General features: G+C 47.9%; 1 protein-coding gene across 1 annotated transcript; it reads right to left on the reverse strand.

The window, feature by feature from the left end:
- Positions 1 to 1,751: 1,751 nt before the first annotated feature.
- Positions 1,752 to 24,614, reverse strand: LBHD2 (LBH domain containing 2). Its single transcript, XM_064714440.1, has 5 exons — positions 24,475 to 24,614; positions 14,473 to 14,574; positions 9,629 to 9,719; positions 6,079 to 6,280; positions 1,752 to 4,984 (listed from the first exon to the last, which is right to left on the reverse strand). The coding sequence occupies exons 3-5, from the start codon at positions 9,716 to 9,718 to the stop codon at positions 4,908 to 4,910; spliced, it is 369 nt and encodes a 122-aa protein (XP_064570510.1). The 5' UTR covers position 9,719; positions 14,473 to 14,574; positions 24,475 to 24,614; the 3' UTR covers positions 1,752 to 4,907.
- Between the last annotated feature and the right edge of the window lie 505 nt (positions 24,615 to 25,119).

Consider the following 25,119-nt stretch of genomic DNA (forward strand, 5'->3'; position numbering starts at 1 on the left):
GAAAATGAAGGAAAATATTTTACCAGTGTTCTTAGAGGAAAACTGAAACTTTTTAACATTTCAAATTTATTTATCTCTCTTTTTTTTTTTTCTCTTTTTTTTTTTTTTTTTTTTTTGTCTGAGAGAGAGAGAGAAAACAAAAAAAAAAATTTGTTAAAATCCTAATTTTCCAGAACTGAGTGAATTTAAACCATGGAAAGTTAGTGTCTCTGGAATGGAAGCCTTGTGTTTTAAAAGACAGAGGGAAGAAGGGTGTCTTGCTCTAATTTGTGGTGGAAGCTGTGCAGAGGACAAAAGCTTTTATAACATGAAAGTGAGGGATGTGCTGTTTGCTATGGGAGTCATGGCCCTCTGAGACTGCCAGGCATCACCTTTCTCCCAAAAGGATTCACAAAAAATACTGGATTTTTTAAAAATAAAGAAATAGAAAAAAAATATGGTCAAAATACAAGTTAATGTTGATTTAATTTAGATATTGCATTTTTCAGTTAAACATGATTTAAAAAGTCAGGTTTTGTCTCTTACTAGTCATTTAAAAAAATCTAATTCCACTGAAAATGTTATTTGCTTCTTTAGACAGGAGTGTTAAGCAAAACACATCTAAAAGAAAAATACTAAGCAGATGTCTGATTAAAAATAAATGAAAATATCTCAAGTCAATGGGATAACCTGCAGATCCAAAATACAAATGTTAGAAGAAAGACAACAGTGTTCCCACACTTATCCTATTTGATTAATTACTAATACACTCCCCTTGCCTTCAGGCTCAAGGAAAGAAAACAGCCAGGACTCTGCAGAGATCTCACAGCAACATAAAATCAGCAGCAGTTGAAACTGCATCCTCTGGAGGCCTCAGGTAGCACCTGTTGCATCCTTTGTGCTGCACAGCACACAACAAGAGCCCAGAGGGAAGGACAGCTCCCAGGGAGGTGAGCAGTGTCAGTCCCTGTGCCAACCCACCCTCCCAGTAATGTATGCTGGACATGAGATTTTCCATGCATGGTGCATGGAAACTCCAGTGCTGAGTGACACTAAGCATCAGGTGTGCCAGCAGTGCCAAAGCTGGCTCACTGCCCCAGCCTGGGATACAGCAAATTCCCCTGGCCATGCAGCCACTGCCCAGCAGGCACAGCCCTGCAGTGGCAGGGAACTGCCTCTGCCCTGCAGCAATGCCTTTGCCAGGGGATTTACCCACCTCAGAGAGCAGCAGCTGCTGCTGAGCTGGGTAGGTAAGACACAGCTTCACCCTCCAGTTATCTGATCCTTTGTTTTCTAGCAATTTGATGTTTTGGGAAAAAAATTGGTTGTTCACTGGCAGACTATCTCTGCCTCTCATCTCCTCTGCTACATGACCCTGCTCTCTTTGCACAGGGTGTAGGTTTCCAGTAATGTGAGTTCCTGCTGGGCTCCACAATTGCCTTTCCAGAAAACATTAAAAATGTGCATAGCATAGAAAGCCACTGGCTCAGTGGTAGCACAGCAAGGCAGGGCACCAGCAGGGTGAGCAGGGCAGAGAGCAAATCCTCAAACAGGAGCAGGGAGTATTGAGCTGCCTGGTCAAGGAAGGGGTCAAAGAAGAGATCCCTTATGTAAATCTGAATTTGTCTGTGCAGGAGCATGTGGTTTGGAGGGCCTGGGTGAGGATTTGCATGCCATGGAGCAAAGGCTTCATTCCCTGTATTGGTGGTAGGACATGCACCACCACCTCTAACCCTTTCCATGTTTAAACAAAGACACCATGGATACACTGCTTCTTCCAATAAGTTCAGTATAGGCATTTAATAGGCTAAATGGTGAAATACATCTACAGGACATACATTAGTCGAGTATTATGTACAGGTGGCATTTTACAAAATTAGAAAGAACTGAAATAGAGCAAAGTTCAACAATGTCTTACTCCATAAAACTTCCTTTCTGCACTACATTAAATATTCTACAAGCTAGACTAGAAAAATATGACTGAATGTCTTTTTTTTTCTTTTTAGTTTCTACAAAGCTTTTAATCCAGAAAAAAATACAAAACAACTATTGAGTTTATTAGAGAGACAACACTTGCACACAGACAAAGTAAGTGGACATTCATAGACCTGCAAGTTGAATAAATAGGGTTTGTTTGTATAAAACAATTTTCTCTCTATCTTGCTTTCCTGTTTTAGGGCCTCTGGCCCATGGTCAGAAAAATAAAAATGGGAGGAGGAGTTTGGCTTTGCACAGTTCTTAAACTGAGGCCACACAGCTTTAGGAGAAAGCTTTAGTTTGAAGCAACCATTTGCTTCAGGTAAAATGCTTCAGGGGAGCAGCACAAAAGAGGGGAAAGGAGAGAGAGGAGTAATTAGGCTGGAAGAAGGAAATCTGGGATTTCTATACCAGCTGCAGCTTTAAGTACAAGGATGAAAAAAAGCAGTGGTGCCTGCGTGGCGTCTTTTCAGGGTGTATGTAGAATTTAGTTGTTTCTTTGGGAAACATATTTAGGGAAGTGCCATTGACCTCAGGTGGAAATAGGATAAGGGCCATCCAGAGCAGGAAGGGAGGGAGCGTCTGAAAGCAGATAGAGAGCACAGAAAATTGGGGGAAGTGTTTCAAACAACTGGTTTTCCTTTTAAAAAGCAAAAAGCAAATTAAGTGATACATCTAACGTCATTCCTCACAGAGCTGGGCAGATGCAGATTGGAAGGAAATCACACAGCTAAAAATATGTCGTCACTGCTGTTGTTTTCTCCCCAGAGCTTTGTAAAACTACTTGACAGTCGATGCAAAAGCAGCATTTAAAGAGCACCTCCCATCAGCCTGGCTGCCTCGCCAGCACAGCTCTCCCCTGGCACGGTGGGTCCGAGCTGGGGACCCCCTCCCCTCACTGCTCCTGTGCCAACACGGAGCTCCAGCTTTGTTGGCTTTACCAGAAAACTGTCACCAGTGAGGGGGTGACAGGGACAGCAGCCAGATTTAGGAAGTGCTCTTGAAACCTTCAGTTACTCTGGTGAAATTCGGTGCTCTGACCAGAATCCCACTCAGCCAACAAAGTAATTCTAACAGTGTAGGCAAGAAAGTCTACATCAAGAAGGCAAAACAGATTGTTATATAGATTGAGAGAGCAAAGTTTAACTTAAGTATCACATTATACTGTACTACACTGCTTATAAAAAGGGTCCTAGATCCCAAACACCCCAAATAATGAGTTATAGTTTTGTACATAAATTAATGTTGCTTTGAAGTAAAATAGTCTCTTTCTTTTGTAATAAACATTCATTGCACAGAATTCTTTGTAAGTAAATATATTAAATTTGGTTGCTAAGAAGGTAAAAACTTATTAATACATCTGGCCAGTAAATTTTATCAACCATCACACATTTAAAAGTTGTTGTTAGCGAAAATTATTACTGGAGAAAAGAAAGCACTTGGAAGTCAACTTAGGAGTTAATGCTGGAAGAAATCCTATTATTTCACTCCACCTACAGCAAGCAGCTTCTTCTGGATGCAACATTAATTGGAAGTACAGACCCCATCCAGCCCTGCAGAGATGGAAAAAGCCATCTTTGCAGCTTCCAGGACACTCATCACTGACAGTCAAACCCGTCTGAGAACAGGCAGTATCCACCCCCACCAGCCCATCCAACGGGTCTTGTTCCAGGCTGAGACTGGTGCTTCTCCTGGGACAGTGGAGGGAGATCCCTGTGCAGGAAGGGATTCACTCCTGTCAAAATGACCCCCCAATTCCCAGGGAAAATCCACTGGAGGGCAGAGGTGTCCAGAGACAGCTTGTCCCACCATGAGCTCTGGGCTCCAGGAGGTGACAGTGCCACCAAAGCTGAGGGGGCCGTGCTGCAGGTGAGGAGGGCACCCCTTGGCACACGTGTTCCTGCCAGCAGAGCCAACCTGGCCAGGAGGGAGGCAGGTATTTGTCCTTCCACCACACCCCTCCCACTGCAGGTGGCTCAGGGGAAGCCTGGAGCCAGGCAAAACGGAGCACAGGTTTGGGATGGGCTGTGGAGCTCCTGCCACCTACCCCCTACCACCACCCTGCTCAGGGCAAGGGAGGAGCAGCTGTGCCCCTGCACCTACACCAAACACACCAAAGGAGTAACATCACAACAATCTCTGATAACGAGGTGGGACAAAGCCAGCCCTGGGGGAAGCAGGAGCCATCTCACCAGCTTTGAGGGTGAGAAGTGCACACCACACCACGGCTGGAGCTGGCCTGAAGAGCACATGGACAGCACGATCCACCCCACCAAGCCCACCACAGACAGCCTCAGCCACAAACACCAGCGACCAGCTCATCCACCAGCTAAGGTACAGCGAGAAAGCGCTTCCAAAAGGCATCAGCCTTGCTGAAAAGGCAGCTAAGGAAAGGCTGGTTCGTCCAGATATGCACAGGTTAGCCAAAGGGAGAGAACTGCTCTGGGCTGCCCCAGGAGGCAAACCTTGCCCTTGCGTCTCTATACAAAAGTTACAAAATCAACTGGTGACGTTATATTACATCTATTGTCCGTAATATCACAGTGCTAGTTTGAAATGGCTAAAAAAGAAAGGTTTTAGATTTAAGACATTCCTCCTGTAGAAACGCAACCCCTTTGTCCTGATGTTGACACCTGAAAGTGGCCTTTCTTGAAAAAGATAAAACCAATGAAATGCACTAATTAAAATTAGGAGCATCTTTTCCTTGACAGCCTTGTATTTCCTAACACATCCCATTGTTTCCCAAGGGGAAATTAAACAAATAATATGAATCCCAGCCTGAAAATCAAAATGTTAGAAGAACAGTTCTAAAGCCCAGATGCTTCTTACCAGGTACTAACTAAATAAAACCCTTGCAGATTTAAATACAGATTACTTTGACATGTCTTCAGAGTGTGTTAGCTTTCCAACAACATTCACAATGAAGTTTCACTTCTGAGGCCATGGAGCTCCTACTCATTCTCTTCAGTTCTGCTTTCCAGAGTATCTGTACTGTCTTCCACGTCTTGAGCTGGGTGTGCTAAAGTATCTGCAAAGAAACAGCTCATCAGCACTTATTTCCCCATATAGGTGCAGCCTTTGTTTGATTATCTGCTCTACCTGGCAGTTAATCTGATACAAGAAATCTTCTCTGCTTGCAAACCAGTAGTTAAACCTGGGGTGAGGAATTCTGAGTGCATCACAGTCTGACTTTGCAGGGAGCCTGAGACCTCAGGTAAGATATTAGTGAGATGAGGTGACCCCTACTGTCATGGGAAGGCCACCCAGTATTGGAAATCTGCTTAAGCTGTCAGGCCTGAAGACATAATGAGTTTAAATCAAGGCACAGAACCAACAGAGAAACCACAATATATAACCTGAAAGTCAGGAAATAGATTTGGCTCATATTTACTCATGAATGATCAAACTCTGTGGTTGTCACCACCCAGAAATGCCAACTGGAATAGCAGGTGATTTTACACTTCAAGACCTTTTGTCATCACCCCTTGGAAGGGAAGGGAAGGTGCATCTTGCACCCTGTCCTGGCTGCTGTGTCTGGGGGTTTGGGTGGCAAATGCTGGTGCACTGAAATGGAAACCAGGACACTCTATAAGAGAAAAGGACAGCACTGAGATGAAAAAAAAAAGGAAATAAATAGGCCAGTTTCTCACTGGAGCACTTCCTGTGCAAGCTACACTTAGACAAGGTCTTACTTTACCTGTACTTACCCCACAGTGACACTGCCAGCCAGGGGTACATATTTGTGAGCTGCTGCTGCACTGACACACTCCTGGGACACCAGGATGCTTTGAAAACGTGCAGCTGTCAGACATTTCACTTCTAGGCTAGGAGACAGGGATAGATACATGCTACTGACCAGGATTACTGCTCCCCAGAGTGATCTGCTAACGTGCAGTGCACTGGCTGCCTGCTGGCCAAGTGAGTGACTGATGCAGAGGAAAACAACACTGCTCAAAATCTGCAACAAAATTTTCAGTCCACAGGACTCCTCCAGCACAGATGTTTTCTGGGCACCTTGAAGTGTTTGTCTCATTGTTAACTTCAGTGCACAGCACTGTCTACAGCTACACTGAAACAGCTACTTTCCTATGGGGCACAAGGATGAAAATTACTCATTCAGACCTTCCAGATCCATCTGCTGCTGCTGCTGCTGGACACAGACTCTTTGGTCACCATGAAGACCTTTGTCCTCTGCTGACTTGAGGTCCTCAGGAGGCCAGCGCAGCTCCCCGCTCTCCACCTCCCCGGACTCGGTGGGCTCCACCACGATGGAAGGCAGCCTTTTGGACAGCTTGGGGTACTTCTCACGGGAGTCTGGGAAGGCCTGGGGAGACATTTGGGGATGCACATCAAAGCTTTGTGCAGGGATGTCTATTCAGAGCAAGCAGAGTATGTCCTTTCTACATTTGACATGTACTCATATGTCCATTAAAAAAAATCCTCTTTCATCTGGTGCAGATCAACAGCCTGCACAGGGAGGATTTCAAAACCAGCTGAACCCAGCTCCTTGCTGGCCAAGCATGGTGCAGAGAGGCTGTAGGTCTCAGCACACTCCCCCCTGCATGTGCTGTCCCTTCCTGAGCAAAGAACCCACTTTGCTTGCTGGTGTGTTGAGAGACGATTGCCTGAACTCGTGTGATCCCACAAGAGCAGTGAAAATGGAGACTTGGGAGAGAAAATTTGTTATGCTGCCACTGCCAAACACTTGTGTTTCAGTTCTGGTGGGGTTTAGGGACACCAAGGTCACTGCTGTAAGGCTAAGCTAAATGGCTGCTGCAGCCCTTGTGGCTGCTGTCCTTTTACTCTGATATGATATTCCCATTTTTTTGCAGTGATAGTTTATTAAGAAGCCACCACTGTGCAGAGCTATTTTCTACAATGTGGAACACTATTTTATGATGCATTCATGCAAAACAGGTAGCCTCAGAGAATATCTTTACGCAGAGGACCGTGCCAGCTATTTATTTTCATTTGTCACATTGAAGCTGCAGATCAAACACTCCACAGTGTGTTAGAGCTTGAAGCTGAACTAGAGCTTTTTAGTGAAGGATATTGTAAACATAAAAGTGCTTTCCTGTTTTCAACATAGCTGGATCACTTAAATCTCTCAGGGTACTTTGTTCTGAATAGTTTTGTTTCTCATGGATTGTTTTAGGGTTTTTTTTGAGGAAAAATCATTCCAGCTCCTCCAGGACATTACCATAAGAAACTCTGTTGTTGCTTCACTGAAACCTTTTCTCCTGGATCCTCCAACTTCCATATACCTGAACTAACAAGCTACAAATCTCTCCATACTAGCTGAGTTTTATTTTTATTTTATTTCATTGTGTTTCATTTCTAACAATAAAATCAAGGTGCATGTAAAGGGACTGAATCAGGACTTGAGAGCAAGAATGATCCCAGTTTAACTTCAGAGGCTGCCACAGGTTTGCTCTGGGCTGGTGGGAACCTCCCCACACATCTGCAACATGTTCACCACTGAACCAGGATCTCTGCTATCTATACGAAGGTGAGAAATGTTGCACATTAATGTAATGAGACACAATTAGGAATTTTTATTTTTTTTTGTGAGAAAGTGCCTTCAGTAGAATTAGACCACCTGAATCACTGAAGGCAAGCATTTCTGGTGCCACCCTGAGCTGCACCCACAGTTTATAACCCATCCTGACCAAGCAATGCTGCTTATGCTGCCCATCAGAAAAGAGCTGCCCAACTTCCCATGACACAGATTTCTCCTGAGCCGTTCATAATTTGGAAAGACATTTCCATGGCAGCTGTCTTGACTGGAAACCAAATATGAGACAAGGTCTCCTTGGGCAGGACAGATCCACAGACCTGCTGAGCAGCAGTGCCCTCCTCTGCAGACCCACAGTGGAGCCCAGCTCCCTCAGCCTCACGGCTCAGCTGGCAGAAAAGAGCCATAAAATTGTGAGCAAACTGCTGCATTTTCTCCATGGCTGCACAGGCAGGTGACAGTGACCTCTTCCCCAGCTCTTGTGCTGCCTGCTGGGGTGGCATAGGCTGCATGACAGCCACCCCATCCCCAAACCTGCTGGCAGCCCCTGGATGGGCAAGGCAATACAACAAAAATTCTGCTTTACATCTGCTCTCTGAAGCCCAAGGAAATGACACAAAGCAATCTAAAAATGGCCTGAGGAATGATTATTACAGCTGCAAGAAAATTTAGGAAAGGCACCTGTGCGGCCTCAGCTGTGGCTATTTTTGTTTGTGTCATTCTCAAATGGTCTTTTCTCACATCAACCACATAATTTTTTTTCCAACAGAGCCCAGTATTTACCATGTCCCTCCAGGAATGAGTCAGGACTGGCAGGAAGCAGAGCTGCCTGTTGGGCCTTGCTGTGTTTTTCTGCAGAAGCTGGAGCGTGTGATGAGTGGGCAGGAGACTGCAGGAAGAGAAGGACCAGTCTCCTGGACAGAGTGCTTGGAAGTTGCTGGAAGGAACCTAGTTCTCTCACTGAGTCACTGAGTTTGTGCTACATCTCATTTCTGTTTGATTTTGATTTTTTTTTTATTTTGCCTCAGGTGGCTATCACTAAAATGTGGGTGGTTACACCTTCTCCCAGAGGGGAAAAATAAAGGAGCTGGGGAAAAACTCTGGAGCGTATGATCAGAGACACCAGAGAACAGCCCTGCATACACAGGTGAAGTCAGGGCTGGGACAGAGTTTGGGCAGCATACACTAATACAACACTGAGAACCTGGAACTTGGTGAAGAAGAGGAAAAAGAATATTGAAAATGTGCTCCTTGAGTGAGCAGCATCCATCCTGTGCAGCCTCTGAGGCACAGCAAAGCCCATGTGCACTTTAAAGGCACAAAGCCTTTCACCACATGAACAAGTGATCCAAAAGGAATTTGCAAATTTCTGTTCTGACTTCCCTGGCTTCCAAATGCCAGATTTTCACCTGCAAGAGGCTGCTCCTGGAGTAGCCCTCTGAGTCTGCTCACAACATTACACATTGTGTTGAGAGGCAGCTCAGGTCCACCAGGACACATTGTGTGGTTGGTCCCTGGTAGTGACACAGAGTCATGAGCACAAGCACAGAGCACAAACTGTGATGTGGGGGCTGCCACAAGGGGGGCTTGGGACATCGTGATCCCTCCTGCTGCAATGGGTGGGTGCTTGAGGGGGAGTGTGGAACAGAAAATGGGCACAGAAAATGCTCCTGCACCTGCCAGCAAATGGCCCTGCCCAGTGGTGCTGCTGTGATGCCCCAGCCATTTCTGTGAACTAGCCAATCATTTCAAATGGTCTCTGTTCTAAAAAGGGAGCTCCCTCTGAGCCTAAGGGAGCTCAGTTCATTTCAAGGGTGGCTGTGTAAAAGCTTGGCACAGTCCTGGCTGGATGCCTCTGTTGCACAGTAGTTGCTCAGATCTGAACTCCTGGTGACAAACAGCCTCTGTGCCTGCATCCCTGCAGGATCTGGGCACTGCTGTCACTGTGCCCTGCAGACCTGGCACCCCACTAAACACTTCAGCCCAACTCCTAACTTGTAGTAATAGAACCTGTGTAGGATCAAACACGTATTGCAGGGCTTGTTCTTCTGGCAGCAGTGCTCTGCAATTCAACACCTTCCCTAAGGACACTTATTGGCTGCATTAAATGGCTTTTGACAACCAACTCAGGACACTTCTCAGTTCAGCTGAAGTTACCTGGCTGGAGGGGCCTCCCTCCTCCTCAGGAGTCTGGCCGAGCGCGAATTCCTCCATCACCGGCTCGCGGGTGTTCATCACCTCTGTCATGCTGGGAACAGTAAAACAGAATGGGACTCTGAGCTTTGGCCCCACAGCTAATTTAACAAAAATTACTGGCTTTTCATATTGGTTAAAATAATTGTGTTACACTTTCCTTCCTGAGCTGTCCAAAAAATATTTCCTTGGCCTCCAAGCTAACTGTAGCTGCTGCTGTTGTGATGCTGAGCAGGGCATCGACCCCAGCTGCCCCTGGAACAGCAGAGAGGACCCCCACAGAGTCCCAGAGGCATCAGCTGGAAACTGGAGTCCTCCAATGTTATCAGCAATCAGTTTATTACTGATATATGAGCTCAGAAATTGCATCTGTGGACCAAAAAAAGTAACTGGTGGAAATATCAGCCTTGAATTAAATTCTTATTCTGACTCTTTGTAATGTCTTCAATATTTGCTCTTCCAGATGTCTCTTCCATTTAGTCATGAGCCAGCACTTCTTTTTAAGCTGTTAATTCCAGACACACCAGCTGTATTGGTGTCTAAGAACCAGATTTTCAGCAGTCTTTACTCGCCTGAGTGTTTGGAGAGGTGTCGAGTGGGACTTCCAAATGCATCAGGGACTGTGTGGCACCTAAATCTCATTTAAATCTGGGACTTAGGCACCTGAGGTGCCTGTGTGCCCATTGAGCATCACCCTGAGCCACCTGGCACCGCAGGCAGAGGCGCTGGCCACGGGGCTGGCCTGGTTCTGCCAGGCATGGCAGCATTCCAGAGCAGAGCAGAACCAGAGCAGAACCAGAGGCAGAGCCAGAGCAGAGCAGAGGCAGAGCAGAGCCAGAGCCAGAGCCAGAGCCAGAGCAGAGGCAGAGGCAGAGGCAGAGCAGAGCCAGAGCAGAACCAGAGCCAGAGCCAGAGCCAGAGCCAGAGCCAGAGCAGAACCAGAGCAGAGCCAGAGCCAGAACCAGAGCCAGAGCAGAGCCAGAGGCAGAGCCAGAGCCAGAGCCAGAACCAGAGCCAGAGCCAGAGCAGAGCCAGAGGCAGAGCAGAGCCAGAGCCAGAGCCAGAGGCAGAGCAGAGCCAGAGCCAGAGGCAGAGGCAGAGCAGAACCAGAGCCAGAGCAGAGCCAGAGCAGAGCCAGAGCCAGAGCAGAGCCAGAGGCAGAGCCAGAGCAGAGGCAGAGGCAGAGGCAGAGGCAGAGCAGAGCCAGAGCCAGAGCAGAGCCAGAGCAGAGCCAGAGCCAGAGCGAGAGCAGAGGCAGAGCCAGAGGCAGAGCAGAGCCAGAGGCAGAGGCAGAGCCAGAGCCAGAGCCAGAGCCAGAGCCAGAGCAGAACCAGAGCCAGAGCAGAGCCAGAGCCAGAGCCAGAGCAGAGCCAGAGCCATCACAGCCCTCGCTGAAGAGCTCAGCCCAGCCCATGCCTAGGCAGCTGAACGCTGGGATTTTCCCCCATTTGCCATTTACAAATACAGCATTCCACTGAAAAATCTGATGATGCCCAAAATCTCCAGAATGCATATTAAGTGTGTAAGGACAAACAGAGCCACTCTGAGCTGAAGGGGCCATGTTCATTTTAAATGTTAATACATCAGCCCTGGAGAGATCTGGCATGGGGCTTTCCCTCTCTTTAGCTGGCATTCATCAGGTAGTGCAGTTGGTGGCTGCTGGAGCCTCCTGCAGCACGCACAATGTAGGCACCATCCATCAGGCTGCCCTGCCACCTGCCACAGCAAACACTCCTTCAGGCACGACTGAATGCTGCCATTAATTCTGGCCCTGCTGCACACACAAAAGCCTTCTTTGTAACTGCTGCACCTTCTGAGAAATGCCAACTACAACATCTTAAGGATAACTTGTTTCAGGCTTACATTACCAATTACTGGACAGAACTAAATTTTACAATATCTGCAATTACTACGAGACCCTTCACAATGACTTTAATTAGCTGAAGCACGGAGTAGCATGATAGTGCAGAGACTTTCACTTCCACTGCATCACATTTAAGAAAAGGCATGGCAGCACTGTGGGACACTTGGGCTCAGCTGTGGACCAGGACCCTATTCATCAGCACAGGGAAAAGCCTTGAAGGGTCAGCCTTGGACCCAACCAACACTGAATTAATTCACACACTTCCTGGTACATGCATGGAACAGGAAAGTACAACCAGGCTCTGAAACCCAGCAAAAGGCTGAACCAAACCCCTGATCTGAGCACCCTGCAGCTTACACAGCCTGAATCCTCCCAGAGCCATGGCATAGTAAAAGAGGGACAGATTCTGCCTGCAAGGAAGAGTGTTTTGAACTGCCAGCCCTTGCCTGGACCTGTACCACTCCCCAGGGACAGCACAAACCACCCCACCAGTACAATACATAGGCATGTTTGTGGACACATGCTTTTACTCCTGCAGCATCCAGCAGGCCATTCCATTGGGCACCTATGGACAACAGCACTGAGGGAGCAGCAGCCTGGAAATGGGAGACCCCTCCCAGCAGTGATAACTGTGGGCCCTGCTCACAGCTGCTCCTGCCACCTTAGATAGCACTCAAAAGAACAGAGATGTGCCCTTGGACCAAAAGGAAAGTAGCACTCCCTCTGATATCACCTCCCTCTGACCACCCCTGGTGATCATTCCATCCCTGCCTTTTTCCCCACTCTGGCCCCAGTCTCTTCCTTGTTCCCAGAGGAGCCTTTTCACGCCTCCTGCTGCCCCTCTGGCAATAGCAGGACCATGCTCTCCCAGCCCAGCTCTTTGGGAAGAGCTGCTTTGCAGGGCTTTCACACCCTGTGTCAGCCAGAGCCAGCTGTGAGCCTGGAGGAGCACTGGGCCCACCACTCTGAGCACGTCCAAGATGAACAGCTTTCTCTTGGCATCCTTTTCAGGGTTCAGCACCCTAAAGCCAGCTGTCCTGGATTGCAGGGAAAAGGAAATGAGAAAGTGTGTGTCTAGATGGAAATAATCTTAGAGGCTTTGCATGGGGTCAGTATTTATGAAGTTTTAGTCTTGGCAACTACAGAAAAGCCATGCCCACTGCTGTGTGTCCTGGGGGCTGGTCCCTGCTAGCCAGCAGCAGAATCCTGCACTCACTCATAGCTGGCTGGTTTATTTTAGCAGCCATTCAATACATTGCAAATGTTTAAATATTCCTCTGTCCTCATTCCATGGAAAATTTGAGATATACATCCACACATGCACTGTCAAATGTGTCATATGAGCTCCAAGATGTTAAGACCTCACGAAATTCTATTATTGAGCAATAATGGGCTCCGTGCTTCCCTAAGACCACATTATACCCTGCAGATTATTTGTAAATGACAAAGACAAATGATTTGGGCTAGAAAAATGGTGACAGTCCTGCCAGTGTTACAGCAGATGCCTCAGTGAATCAGCTCCCAAGCTGTTGAAGCCCAGGCCATTTCAGAAAATCTGTGCAACTTAAGGCTTTGATTGAATAGGACAGCAGAAGTGATTGTACTTGACGTGTTTCAGAATAGAACATGGGGCCATGCAATTGCCAAAATAATTAGGCTTTAACTGGAATAGATTAATTATTCCCAGTCTTCACTTTGAAACAGTGAAGGAAAGCAGAAGATCTATATGGGCTGTGAAAGCAGTGATGTTTCTAACGAGCTTAACTAGCTCTTTAACAGGAAACATAACTAGATGTAAAATAATTGAGAATGCCACTGCAAATCAGTTCCTGAAACTTCAAAATCACCTGTAGAACATCACTGAGTTGTTTATAAAGCCATATAAACTGAACAACAGGCTTGGTGATGCTGCTTAGGGCTTTTCAAACTGTGATAACATTTATGCACAATTTTTTGCTTTTCAGTATTGATGGAAAATATTAAGCCACTTTTAGCACTGCTTTTACGTGAGATGTACTGACTGACATACAACAGAAAAGTGGCTGATTCAAACAATTACAAGAACTACAGCTCTTCAATTCAGTCTTGCATTCATTTTATGTAGGTAGATGCTGGTATCACCAGTGACATACAGTAGCCATAGTGATGCAAAACAAGGCAATAAATAGCATTTACAAACAAAGGATAAATTCTGTTCTGGTGGATGAGTCATCTACTCTGAACCTTAAAATTCTTGTGTCAGTGAATTAAGAGATACATTACTTCCCCTAGTTTTAATTAAGCATAAATATACCAGTGGGGAAGGGAGGGGGAAGTGAAATCTGTTCTTGCATTTCTGTGAGAAAACTACATTTAGAGAAGATTATCTTAAATGCAGTGCTAAAGTGCTACAGTCCCAGGATCACACTATGCTGATCTTTTTCCAGGGGCATGGAGCAAAAGCACAGATCACTTTGTGCTGCTTGTGATGGCACTAACAAGGTCAGTAACATACAGAGCAATATTTAGCCTGACAAGTGCTAAACCACCTCCCATGGGAAAGGCCTCAGAAACAATGCACACTTTTATTTTAGGTTTTGAACAGAGGGCAAAACTGACCTGTGAAATTCATGGGGAAAAAACAGTATCTGAATGCAGACCAGCTTCAGGACTCAAAAATGTGCAGCACTCATGGGAAATAGGCAGGTCACGTGATGCAAGGAAGTATTCCCTTAAGGACAGGGGCACAAACACATTTTATGGGACAAGCTGAGCTGTGGGTAGGGAGAGCTGTTACCTGAAGCAGGGATCAGTCTGGGCGATTCTCAGGCATGCAGTGAACTGAGGCCTGATCCTGCTCTCCCTCCCCAGCCAGGACTGCAGCACAGGAGACCCCAGCCAGAGCAGGAGGCTCTGGGGAGGGCAAGCAGCAAGCACAGGGCAGTGACAGAAGAGAGCACGTTACCTTCAATCACATCCACAGTGTCACTTCCAAAAACTGTCCTTGCCACAGGCGTCTGTGCCACTGAGGGAGAGTGGTGCAGACTCAGTCAAAGCCTAGAAGTGCCTGGAAGAGACAACAGAGCAGGGTCAGGGCTGGTGACCAGAGGGACAACGCTGGCAGGCACTGGTGTGAAAGAGTTCTGCTGAAAGCTTGCTGCAGAAAGCCCCACTCTGAAGGTCTGTACCATTTTCTATGCAGGGTGGGATTTGATCTTCACAGAGCACCTTGTGAATTACTGAGGCAATTAATGTAGCAAAGCCACCCAAAGCTAACTGAAACATCTCACAGTCCGACTCTTTGTGATGTTAAACCTTATTCCTTAGTCTGAGTTACACAAAAACTGCAGAAACTGGGATACTCTGAAATCCTCCCATACAAAAATTGTATTGATTGTTGGAAAATTGGAAAACAAAAAATGTATTCCCTTATTTGGCAAGATCAGTTTGTTTAGTGAGAGACAGTTCTACTGATCAATACACAAAGAAGACAACATATGCTCAAAGAAGGATCCATTAACATTGCATTACTGCACAGTTCTTTTGGAAGTCACAGGGGAAGTGAATTTTTGAAAAATCTACTTCAATTTGAAGGTAATATGTTGACTGGTATCAAGACAGGGAGCCTACTGAGCAGGAGTGAGGATCCCACCATTTCAAAGAGTGAATCACTGATTTCTGATGACTTCTCTGTCAGAAAGCCTTAGCTGATGAGCCTCAGGAGCTACAGTGCGTAAATATAGTCAGTATCTAGGCCAGAGATGATTTTCTGAGAAATTTGTTTAGCTCTACAGCTTTCCAAATATATATTCATGCCAGCCACAGCTATTTCCTTGGATGGGAAAATGGTGTTTTCAGTGAAGTGAATGGCACTAGTATATATATTTTATATCCTCCAGTGGTTTGGATTCCAGCCCAAATGATTAAACAAATCTACCTGCTCTGGAAGCCTTCCTACCAAGATTTATTACACTGGATTAACTGCACACTGATTTTATTCAAAAACAGTGACAGAGGGAAAATTGTGTATTGCATTCTGGAGTTTCTTCTCGTGCCACAGGCCATGCTTATTGAAAATCAGGGAAGCAGGAAATCACTTCTCTATCCCCAGGATTCAATCCAGAAGGTTTAATTCTTGTCTGGCAATTCTCCTTGCTAACCAATGACCAAACCAACATCAGGGAGGCTAATGTTTTGTCCCTTAAAAATTCATGACTACACTCAATGTTTGTCTCATAAAAACAAGGGAGCATCTGATACCATGTTATCCAATGCTCTGGGAAGATTTTTATCCCACTACCCATCACAAAGCTGCTGCTATTAAACCTACAAAAATTCAGCTTGAATTTGTCTACCTTCAATATCTCCTTCAGAAAAGACTGGATGTAATAAGAACAATTATTTCAGAGTAATTATTACAGTGCCAATGAGAGGTAAAAGGGTGTAGGAGATAAGGAACCAGGCACCACATGGTCAGTGGTTGGAATGCAAGCCAGGCCACTTCCTATTCAGAGTTATCTTCAGATGACTGGTTAGTGCTATACTGAATTAATTAAACCCACATCCACTGCTTTCCAGTCTCAGCAAAGGACTTCAGGATTTAACTGACCCAAGCCCAATCCCCTCTCTGGTGTTTTGGGAACTCTGTCCTATGGTGCATGCAGTGTTGGACAGGGGATGTCAGCCCCTGCTGCTCAGCTACTTGAAACCTGGAATAAAAAAAATTCACTTCAGGACCACAGCATGGAAAATGTCCCTTCTCCCAGTATCACAGCCATATTCCAGTACAGAACTACCAGAATGCATTTATTCTCTGAAGAGAAAATATTCACTTTACCTGCCTAATAGATGTGATTACCTTCTGTGGCTGACAAACATAAACTAAACCCCTTCCTTTGTGATACTGGCTAATCTTTTAGAAACAAGGCACAGCTACTGAGACCTTGCAAAGGGCTTTAACTGCAATGGAAACCATCTGGAAATTACCCAAGCAAAGCCTTTCTCTGGTTATCTCTCCTTGTCCCTTACTTTTACCCACCTTTGCTGCTTTCCAGCCTGGAGCCCATTTGCTCAATGCACCCTCTTCCAACCCACCCAACTTCGGCTGCCAGAATAACTTGCCTTCCTTTGCCTCAAGTTGATAACCAGCTTCTTCTCTGGCTGCAGAAGTACCAACACAGCTGTACTGTCATTAATAGGAACCAAATCAAGTCCCAAGTCTCCAAGACCAGTGGTACTGCCTTGGCGACACCTCGTCTGGGCTTGTGGAGCCTGGCTATACCTCCCAGCAAAGAGCAATTAATTTAGGGATTACTCCAATGAGCTGATCACGTCTTGCCTCTTTAGGAGCCAAAGCATGGAGCAAGGAAGTCCTGAGATGTTCCAGCTTTTCACTAGTGAGACCAAGGAATGCTTCAGTGGTGGCCTCTTTGCCCAGAGCCAGGGCCCTCAGCTGACACAAGGGGATGAGTCTCCACCTGTGCTGTGGCATGGGTCACAAGCCCAGGCACTGAAAGGTGCTCTCTGGGCTTCTCTCCCACGTTGGAAAGCATCTGGAGCAAACTGCATTTTTGGAGCTTCTACAACATGAGGACACAGCCTGTCCCAGTGGGGTGGTCTCACCACCCCTGGGAGAGCAGCTGGTGCCAGCGCAGATGCGGGATATTGGGCAGCAGCTCTGGTCAGCTGCAGTGCATGGGAAGCCCAGCCTGGCTGTCTCTCCCGAGTCTGCTCTTTGTGGGGGCAGAGGACTCCACCAGGAACAGCAGCAGAGTCCTCTCCTTGGGAAAAATCCACTGTGAATTGCAAAGTAGATGTTTTTAAAGCAAGTGTGCTTTAAAACAGAAACAGGAACTGGGCCACAGGCTGCAATCCTAGCAGCCCACTTGATAAAGGAGCATGTCTCAGAGGCTCCGAGCCCCAAACTTTTCTCCCACAGGCAGCAGCACCTCCAAAATCAGGGCACTTCTATTTAGAGATTCCTCCTACTCTGGAACATCACCCCTTCTCCCTGAGCTGCCCCAGTGCTGGAGACAACTGGGTGGCAAAGTGAGACCTGACCTCACGATGCCAGGGCTGCTGCTAGATTAGCAGAGACTGCAGGACACCGACACCCTCTTCCCTTCCCTGGCTTCCCAAAGTAATCATTTCCCACTAAGCACTCATGGAAATATTGTGATAACAGCCTAACAATACCACATTGAAGGTGCACTGTCGGATCTCAAGATCTCAGTCCTGAGATGCTGAGCCACCGAGACCCTGGGGGGGGCTCGGGAGTCCTGGAATGTTGCCAGAAGTGTCTGGTAGCTGGACTTTAGTCCTGCACAGGAGACGACAAGGATGAGGGCTTCACCGGGTGAATGGTGAAGGGATTAGTTAATTAGAGAGTGAGACACAAGGTTTAGGATTTATGTACAGGGGGGTTTAGAGGAGTAAGATGGAGGAATTGGGGTGTGTCCTGTCCTCCTCCTTCTTCCTCCTCTCCTCCATCTTCTTTGGCCACGGTGGCACCTTTCTATTGGTTATTACTAAGAGTACACCGAGTTATAACAATAGATGGTATTGGGGAAAAATGATAAATATTGTATACGTAGCAAAGGGTATAAAGATACGTGGCTGCCCGGAGGGCAGAGACAGTGTGCCCATGGCTGACTGCTGTGCAGATCTCTGGTGGCTGAAAGAACATCTTTTAGATAAACAATTAATAAACATAAAACCAGAAAGAAGAACTGAAGCCTCTTCTCGTCCTTCTATTCGCGAGCTGCCCCAAGGCCACCCACGGGCTTTTCAGGCCCCTCAAACAGCCGAGATAAACCGGACAGTGCACCTTCTAACAAAGCGTAGATATGAGGCAGAAATTGGCCTTGAACTCCACTTGCAAATCTATCATTTTTCTGGCACAGCAGAAACAGCAGCCCTCCCCTCCTTATTTCAATGGGTCAATCCCAAGGGCTTTTCCAGCCCTGTACTTAAATTGTGCTGGATGGACACCCCCAAGGTGGCTCTGCAGCTCAGCCTCGTGGCACCAGGACAGAGCTCTGGGTGCAATCACAGCACGAACACGGCTCCCACTGATTCAGACACGCCACAAACAAACCGGGAGCTCAGCCTTGGGCGGCCGCCCCACCTCCCGCCTCACCCCACCACAGCCCCTGATAAATGCAAACTTTTCTTCATTCAAGGACTCCAGCCTTTGTGTGTGCTACAAAAAGAAACCCCTGCTATTGATTACAAGGAGAATTGGGACAGGCAGTGCATAAGAGTGGCGAGAGGTGGGAGAAGCAATGGTCTGCTGCTTGCGTTTTGCAGAGTGGAAAATTTCGATGGGTCACAGGAAACCCTGCTCAGCAAGTCCCAATAAACAAACAGGTCAAAGGAGGTTTTTCCACCCAGAAGAAGAAAGGGTGCCTTATTCAGGCCACTCTGCTGCAGCAGAGCAGGCTGTCAGTTCAGCCAAGGTGGAGGAGTGGGCCCTCCATGACAGAGCTGCAGTTGTGGTGGATGAAGCCATGAAGGGGCTGCTCACATGGTACAAGAAGGTGCATGTCCCTGCAAGGAATGCCAGCTGGCATTTTCCATGACCAGGTGCTTCTGTAGATCCAATTCCTCCGTATCTCAGTCTTTGGTTAGTCCTAGGAAGATGGAACTATAGCTGAGACCCATCCACAGGCAGGACCATGCCCAGTACTCTACCAGGGTGGGACAGTGACTTCAGCATCTCGGTACAACCCAAAACAAGCACTTACATTAGTGACACCCCACAGGCTGGTTTCCCTGACTGCACCTCAGTTCAGCTTTTGGACACTGCAGGTAGGAACTTGGACAGAGTCTTTGTTTCCCCTGGTTGCACGTTTATAATGAATGCACTTCAAGAAGTGTTGTAGATTCCATGGGACTAGCAAAATGTAAATCACCGCATGGACCGCAGAAGATAAATGTATGAACTCCTATTTAAACCTCCCACTTCTTTTTGGATGCAAATCTCTTTCCTAAGCAACTGAGAGAAGTGCGATATGTGTCAGAGTCTGGAGATTAGAGATCTGTTCTGTTCCCTCGTTTCAGAAGCTCTTGTCTTCGGCCACCCACGCAGTACTTGAGTTCTGCTCTCCGCAGGCCAAAGCTCCTTCCTCTCCCCGGCAGCGTGTGCTCCACAGAAGATGTCGATCTCTCTCAGGAAGCAGCGAGATGAAACGGCTCTCCAAGTGCAGGAGCTGAGGCATTTCAGCATGAGACACAGCACGTAGTTTGGGAGAGAGAAAAGGGGTAGGAGGCTGCTATTTCCAGACCGTGCTGCCTCTCACCGCTAACTTTGTGGCAAGCTGCAGTTTTTACTGTTCCTGCTCCAAAGAAACTACTAGGGTAAGTATCACCCCTGGGAATTTCTCAGACACTCATCTGTGGACTCCCAACACTACAAAACACAGGCTTGCAAAGGGCCAGTGCTGGCAGATGACTCCAACTCAGCCTCCTCGGCTCCTGGTGTTGCACAATCACCACTGGGGAGCCAGGGTTCTTCTGACATCCCCAGATCCTGGAGTGCCATAGCTACACACAAACCTCAACTTCCAGCTTACTGTAGCTGCCCAAGCTCCTGCTGGCCCTCTTGGCAAAAAGGAGATAAAAACTAGATTCATAAATGGTCAAAGAAGAAGTAAAAAGAACTAAAATGTTCCTGTGTTTAACTATCACAATTTTCAAAGCAAACTCATGATTTGCGGATGATTCAACTCAAAGTTTTTTCAAATTATTTTTGCTGTGCTGCTTGCTATGGGTGCTTCCTTGGTGGATTCTTCCTGTTGCTTTTTCTTTTCCCCTGGCTGCTTTAAAGCAGCTCATTTATTTCAGCTCTTTGATCTCAGCACTAAACTACCTGAGCTTCCTCACGGAAGATGCCACAAGGGACAGGTACGGCAGGAGGGGCTGGGGCAGCCAGACAGGATGCTCGGAGATGGGGACAGGGAGCAGCCAGCAAGGAAGCCTGTGCAGAGCAGCGGAGGGAGGAAGAGGTAGAGCAGATGGGAAGAATGACTAAGCCAGCTCCTCTGAATGCTGGTAGACCTCGACATCGTGGAAATCTCCACAGAGCCCTCATGGAACTGTGTGCCAAGAGAAAGTCTGGATTTATTTTTTTAACATCAGATTCGGCAGCTAATTGATGTGAGAGGAGCTCATTAGGAAAACACCCCATCAAAATTAGAGATAAGCCTCAACAAGCTGTTAAATGTTTTAGAGGTATCTCTTCTGGTACTTGCTGTGCACATACTCTCATCTGAGAACTTGCTTTTGGGATCAGAAACACCTGTATTGAGCAGCATGATTTTGCATAGGCTTTAATTTCCCACAACCTTACAAAGCCAGCACCTTACAAATAACTATATTGTTTTAACTCAGAGTAATCCTTACTAAAGGCTTTTAGAAGAAAATGGTTTTGTTTCTGGGATCTGCTCTGGAAGATGATGATTCTTTCATCCCTAATATTTCACGCCACAATTGTCCCTCACCTTGCAGCACCCATGGGAATCAGTGACAGATTAAATTTGGCTTCCTGTGCTTCTTTCTACCATCCCATAGGTATTTTTGGATAGTTCTGAATTCAAGCAAGGGAGTGGAGGAAAAACATCTTAGAGCATCAACATAGAGTACATGATTCTCAGATGGAAATGTCATGGGAAATGGGTTGCAAAATGTTTGATGTCTTTTTGGCACCGTGAAAGAATACTCTGGATAGTCTATCACTGGGCTCATTTCTAGGCAACACAGTAGGGTAAGAGGTTAGGTGCAGTCAGATAGAAAAGTATTTACTTCAGAGACAAATTAGTTATTTCCTGGTAACTTTGGGAAAATTAGAATACAGTGCTATCAGTGTTATAACCCGATATAATATTGAGCATTTAGGTAAGGAAAACAAAGCAAAAGTGGTGAGATTTTATAAAAACAAGCAAACAAAAACCCACAAGAGACTCCTAAGAGAACAAAGACAATGAAGTGGCTATTAATATTCCTTCTTGGCAATTACCAGCACAACCACAGGTGTCACGGTATCACAACCTAACACCAGAGATGCAGCTGGTTTTGTCCACAAATTAAAACTCCATCACCTCAATTGAATTTCCAAGCATGGGAAGCTACCCTGGCCCAAGATGGAGGATATGAGAACACTCTGTCCTACCACGGCAAGAATGGGGAAGATGGAGGGTGAGGACAACACACAGCTAAAAATAAAGAAATCACTAAAAACCAAAAAATTCAGCGTGCCTTTTTTTAATGACTCATTAACACTGAAAGCAGATATGCATTAACAAGACTGTGAGTCTTCCTGCCAACCAATTAACATTCACCTTCTGAATCTAGAGGTCTACTAAGTATTTACACAGAGGCAGTTTATGTGTGTGCATGTCAGAGACTGAACTCAGCTGAAAATTCAGGTTACATCTTACACAAGCTGCAGTGGTCTCAACGGAGGAGCTGGACTTGGACTATTTTCTCCAATTCCTATGGGGACATGGGCACTGGAGGGTAGAACACTGTGGGATCAGTCAATGCACACTGATGAGAGAGGGGGATTATCCTGCTGGACCACAGCCTCTTCCACACTGGAATCTGCTCTGCAGGGGACTGGTCATGCTCTCCCCAAACCACGAAGGAGAGGTGGTCCCAGACCCTGAGGACTTGCAACCAAACAAGGACAAAGACTGAGATGAGATTTTAAGGACCTGTTGGTATAAATCAGTCTACTTCATTCTAGCTGGATGTTATTGGTTGGCAGCTTTCCTGGGGTTTGCAATAAAGCCTTCCCTTGAAAACTGGAAATTCAGGAAATTGATTATTTCACAGAATTTTCCAAAGAATGTGCATGTTTAAGAAGCAAAAGGAAGGGCTGTTGCTGAGGCAGGTACTGGTCTCCTTGAAGTCCTGGCAGAGCTCTTCCTGCCTTGAATGGCATAGGATCAAGGCTTCTCTGAACAACTTCTCCAAAATAGAAATGGTTAAATGGGCTCAAACACAGGGGCATAATTTCAGAAATGAGAGAGAGAGATCAACTCAGGATTCAATAATTTCAGAAATGAGAGAGCCTGTGACACTCTGGGGTTGGTACCTGATCTATGCAAAAGCCTGTTGCTTAATACAAAGAGATCATTGTGAGAAGGGAGGCAAAGTAGTAACTATATTTGCACATTATTTCTTCTGCTAAAGCAGTGTACCAAAGACGCTGGAGGAAATTCCCCCTGATTGACAAACTGTCAGGCTAGAATGGGAAAGCGACAAAACCGGGTCAAGTTATTCCCTGTTTGCTTGTTTTCTCTTTGTAATCATAATGTTGACTCTGCAAACATGTTTTTTAAATGGTGTATTAATTATCCAAATCCTGAGCTGTGAGCTGGATTCTTTTCTGGGCAAAAAATTTGTTGCTCATTAAAACTAAGAGAAGGAAAACACTGGCTTGAGCCTGGCTGTGCGTAGGCAGAATTTCCCCGCTTCACCTTCCTTCACAGGCTCCTCATAAGGAAGCATTGTGCTGTGAGCCAGGCAGGCTGCAGGGCAGGTGTGAACACCAGCCCTGGATCCCTCAGTGAGAAGTGAACCCACAGCCTGAAGGGCTTCATTGCTGTACTGACTGTACAACTGCAGTACAGACCTCAGTCGGGAAAAGACTAATGGAAACAAATTTCTCTCTGTGCATTGCTTATTGTGGTTGGAGGGGTTAACGCTACGTCCAGGCTAACCCAACTCCCCTCCACAACTGTAGCCATATTCAGAGATGCACAAACACGGCTCTGTCCCAGATGAAAAGAAAATTTCTGTGGTATGTTCATTTGGCAGATGGAAAATACTCTCACCCCTTGCTCTGAGTGAAACATAGTCCTCCTTTACAGAGCAAAGTAGGTTCTTTCATTCTCTAAAAGTAATCATATGTGTGGTATTTGCTACCTGATGGGAAACGCAAGATTTCAGTGTTCACTTCAGCTCGGCTGCAAGCAAAAGCATCGTCTTAAGCTTGTGCTTTGTTAGTCGCTTCCTCGCCTCAAAAGTTGTCTTGGAGAAAAAAAAAGGCATAAACAAATAGCTGAGGCGATCGCAGCCCACAAACCAACAACTCCCTCAGCGCTGCGCTCATTCATCAGGATTCCTTCACACAGCCCTTTCGGCTGCCGAACGAGTTGGGTGGTGTTTTTGTAAACGAGAATCCTTTTTCTCTGTGAATTCTCCGTAACACCCTTTACTCGAACAAACAAGCGTGCGGAGAAACGAGCCGCGGCAGAGGCGCGCGTTCCGCCTCTCCCTCTCTCCCCGTTACCCCGCGGCCGCCCGTGGGACCGGAGCGCTTCTCCCCGCTCCGCTCTCCCCGCCCCGCACGGCCCCGCAGCGCTCCGACCCGCGGCACCGCGCTCCGAGGCTCCCGTGCCCCGCACAGACCCGACCCGCACCGCACTGACCCGCACGGCACCGACCCGGCCACACGGCAGCACACAGACCCGCACACACCCGACCCGCACCACACCGACCCGGCCACACCGCACCACACCACACAGACCCGCACACACCCGACCCGCACACACCCGACCCGCACACACCCGACCCGCACCACACAGACCCGCACCACACAGACCTGCACACACCCGACCCCCACCGCACCGACCCGACCCGACCCGCACCGCTCTGACACGCACGGCACTGATCTGCACCGCACAGACCTGCACCGCATTGATCCGTACGGTACCGACCCGACCCGACCCAATCCGCACCACGCAGACACACAGACTGCGCACACCCGACCCGCACGGCACCGACCCGCCCGGCACGGACCGCACACACCCGACCCGCCGCCCCTGTGCCCAGCTCCGGTCGCCGGCTCCGCCACGGGGGCGCTGCCCGGGTCCCAGGAGCTGCTCCCGGCCGCGGCGGGGCTGCGAGCGGGGCACTCACAGGTGGCCGCTCTCTCCCTCTCCGCACCCCGAGCCCGGCTCACCGGCGCGGCAGGCGAGGCGAGGCGAGGCGAGGCAGGCGGCAGCCGCCCGCCGCCCATGCACGGCGGCAGAGGGGAGCCGGCAGCTCCGTCAGCGCGTCCGCATCCTCCCGGGCCGGGCGCTGGCACCGCCGCCGCGGCACCTCCCCGCCCGCAGACCGGCCCCGCCGCCGCCAGCGCGGGGAAACCACTCCCCCGGCAGCGCCGGCGGGGCGGCGCGCAGGCACGGCCCGGCCCGGCCCGGCCCGGCCCGGCACGGCTCGGCCGCCCCGCGGGGAGGGGACACTGTCCGCGGACACGTGTGGCAGCGCACGGCCTCACCCAGCCCCGACCCCCGCACGGTGCCGGGGTCACACAGCGCGGCACGGAGGGCCCGGAGGTGTCACTCCCCCGGAGCGGTTCCCCCTCTCCCCTTGCTTTGCTCACGGGTGTCCCCAGCCCGCCCTGCAGCAGTCCTTGCTGAGAAAACGTCGAATGCGGAAAGCACAAACTTTTTGGGGCTCTTTTTGGAGGGATTCTTTTTTTGGGGGGTGGGTGCTCCCCACCGAAGTGAGTTTCCCATCTGCATCCCCGACCCGCGGCAGGAACGCGCTCTGCGGCGCGCAGCATCCCACCGCCTTGTCCCGAGGGGCTGCGGAGCTGGGCCCG

This window comes from Zonotrichia leucophrys, chromosome 5 (assembly GCF_028769735.1).
Source record: "Zonotrichia leucophrys gambelii isolate GWCS_2022_RI chromosome 5, RI_Zleu_2.0, whole genome shotgun sequence".
In the NCBI taxonomy this organism is placed as follows: domain Eukaryota; kingdom Metazoa; phylum Chordata; class Aves; order Passeriformes; family Passerellidae; genus Zonotrichia; species Zonotrichia leucophrys.

Coding starts and splice junctions, on each gene's coding strand:
- LBHD2 (XM_064714440.1), bottom strand. CDS start 9,718: ATGACAGAGGTGATGAACACCCGCGAGCCGGTGATGGAGGAATTCGCG. Junction 6,281..9,628: donor AGGGAGGCCCCTCCAGCCAG/GTAACTTCAGCT, acceptor ATGTCTCCCCAG/GCCTTCCCAGACTCCCGTGA. Junction 4,985..6,078: donor GCAGCAGATGGATCTGGAAG/GTCTGAATGAGT, acceptor GTTTCTTTGCAG/ATACTTTAGCACACCCAGCT.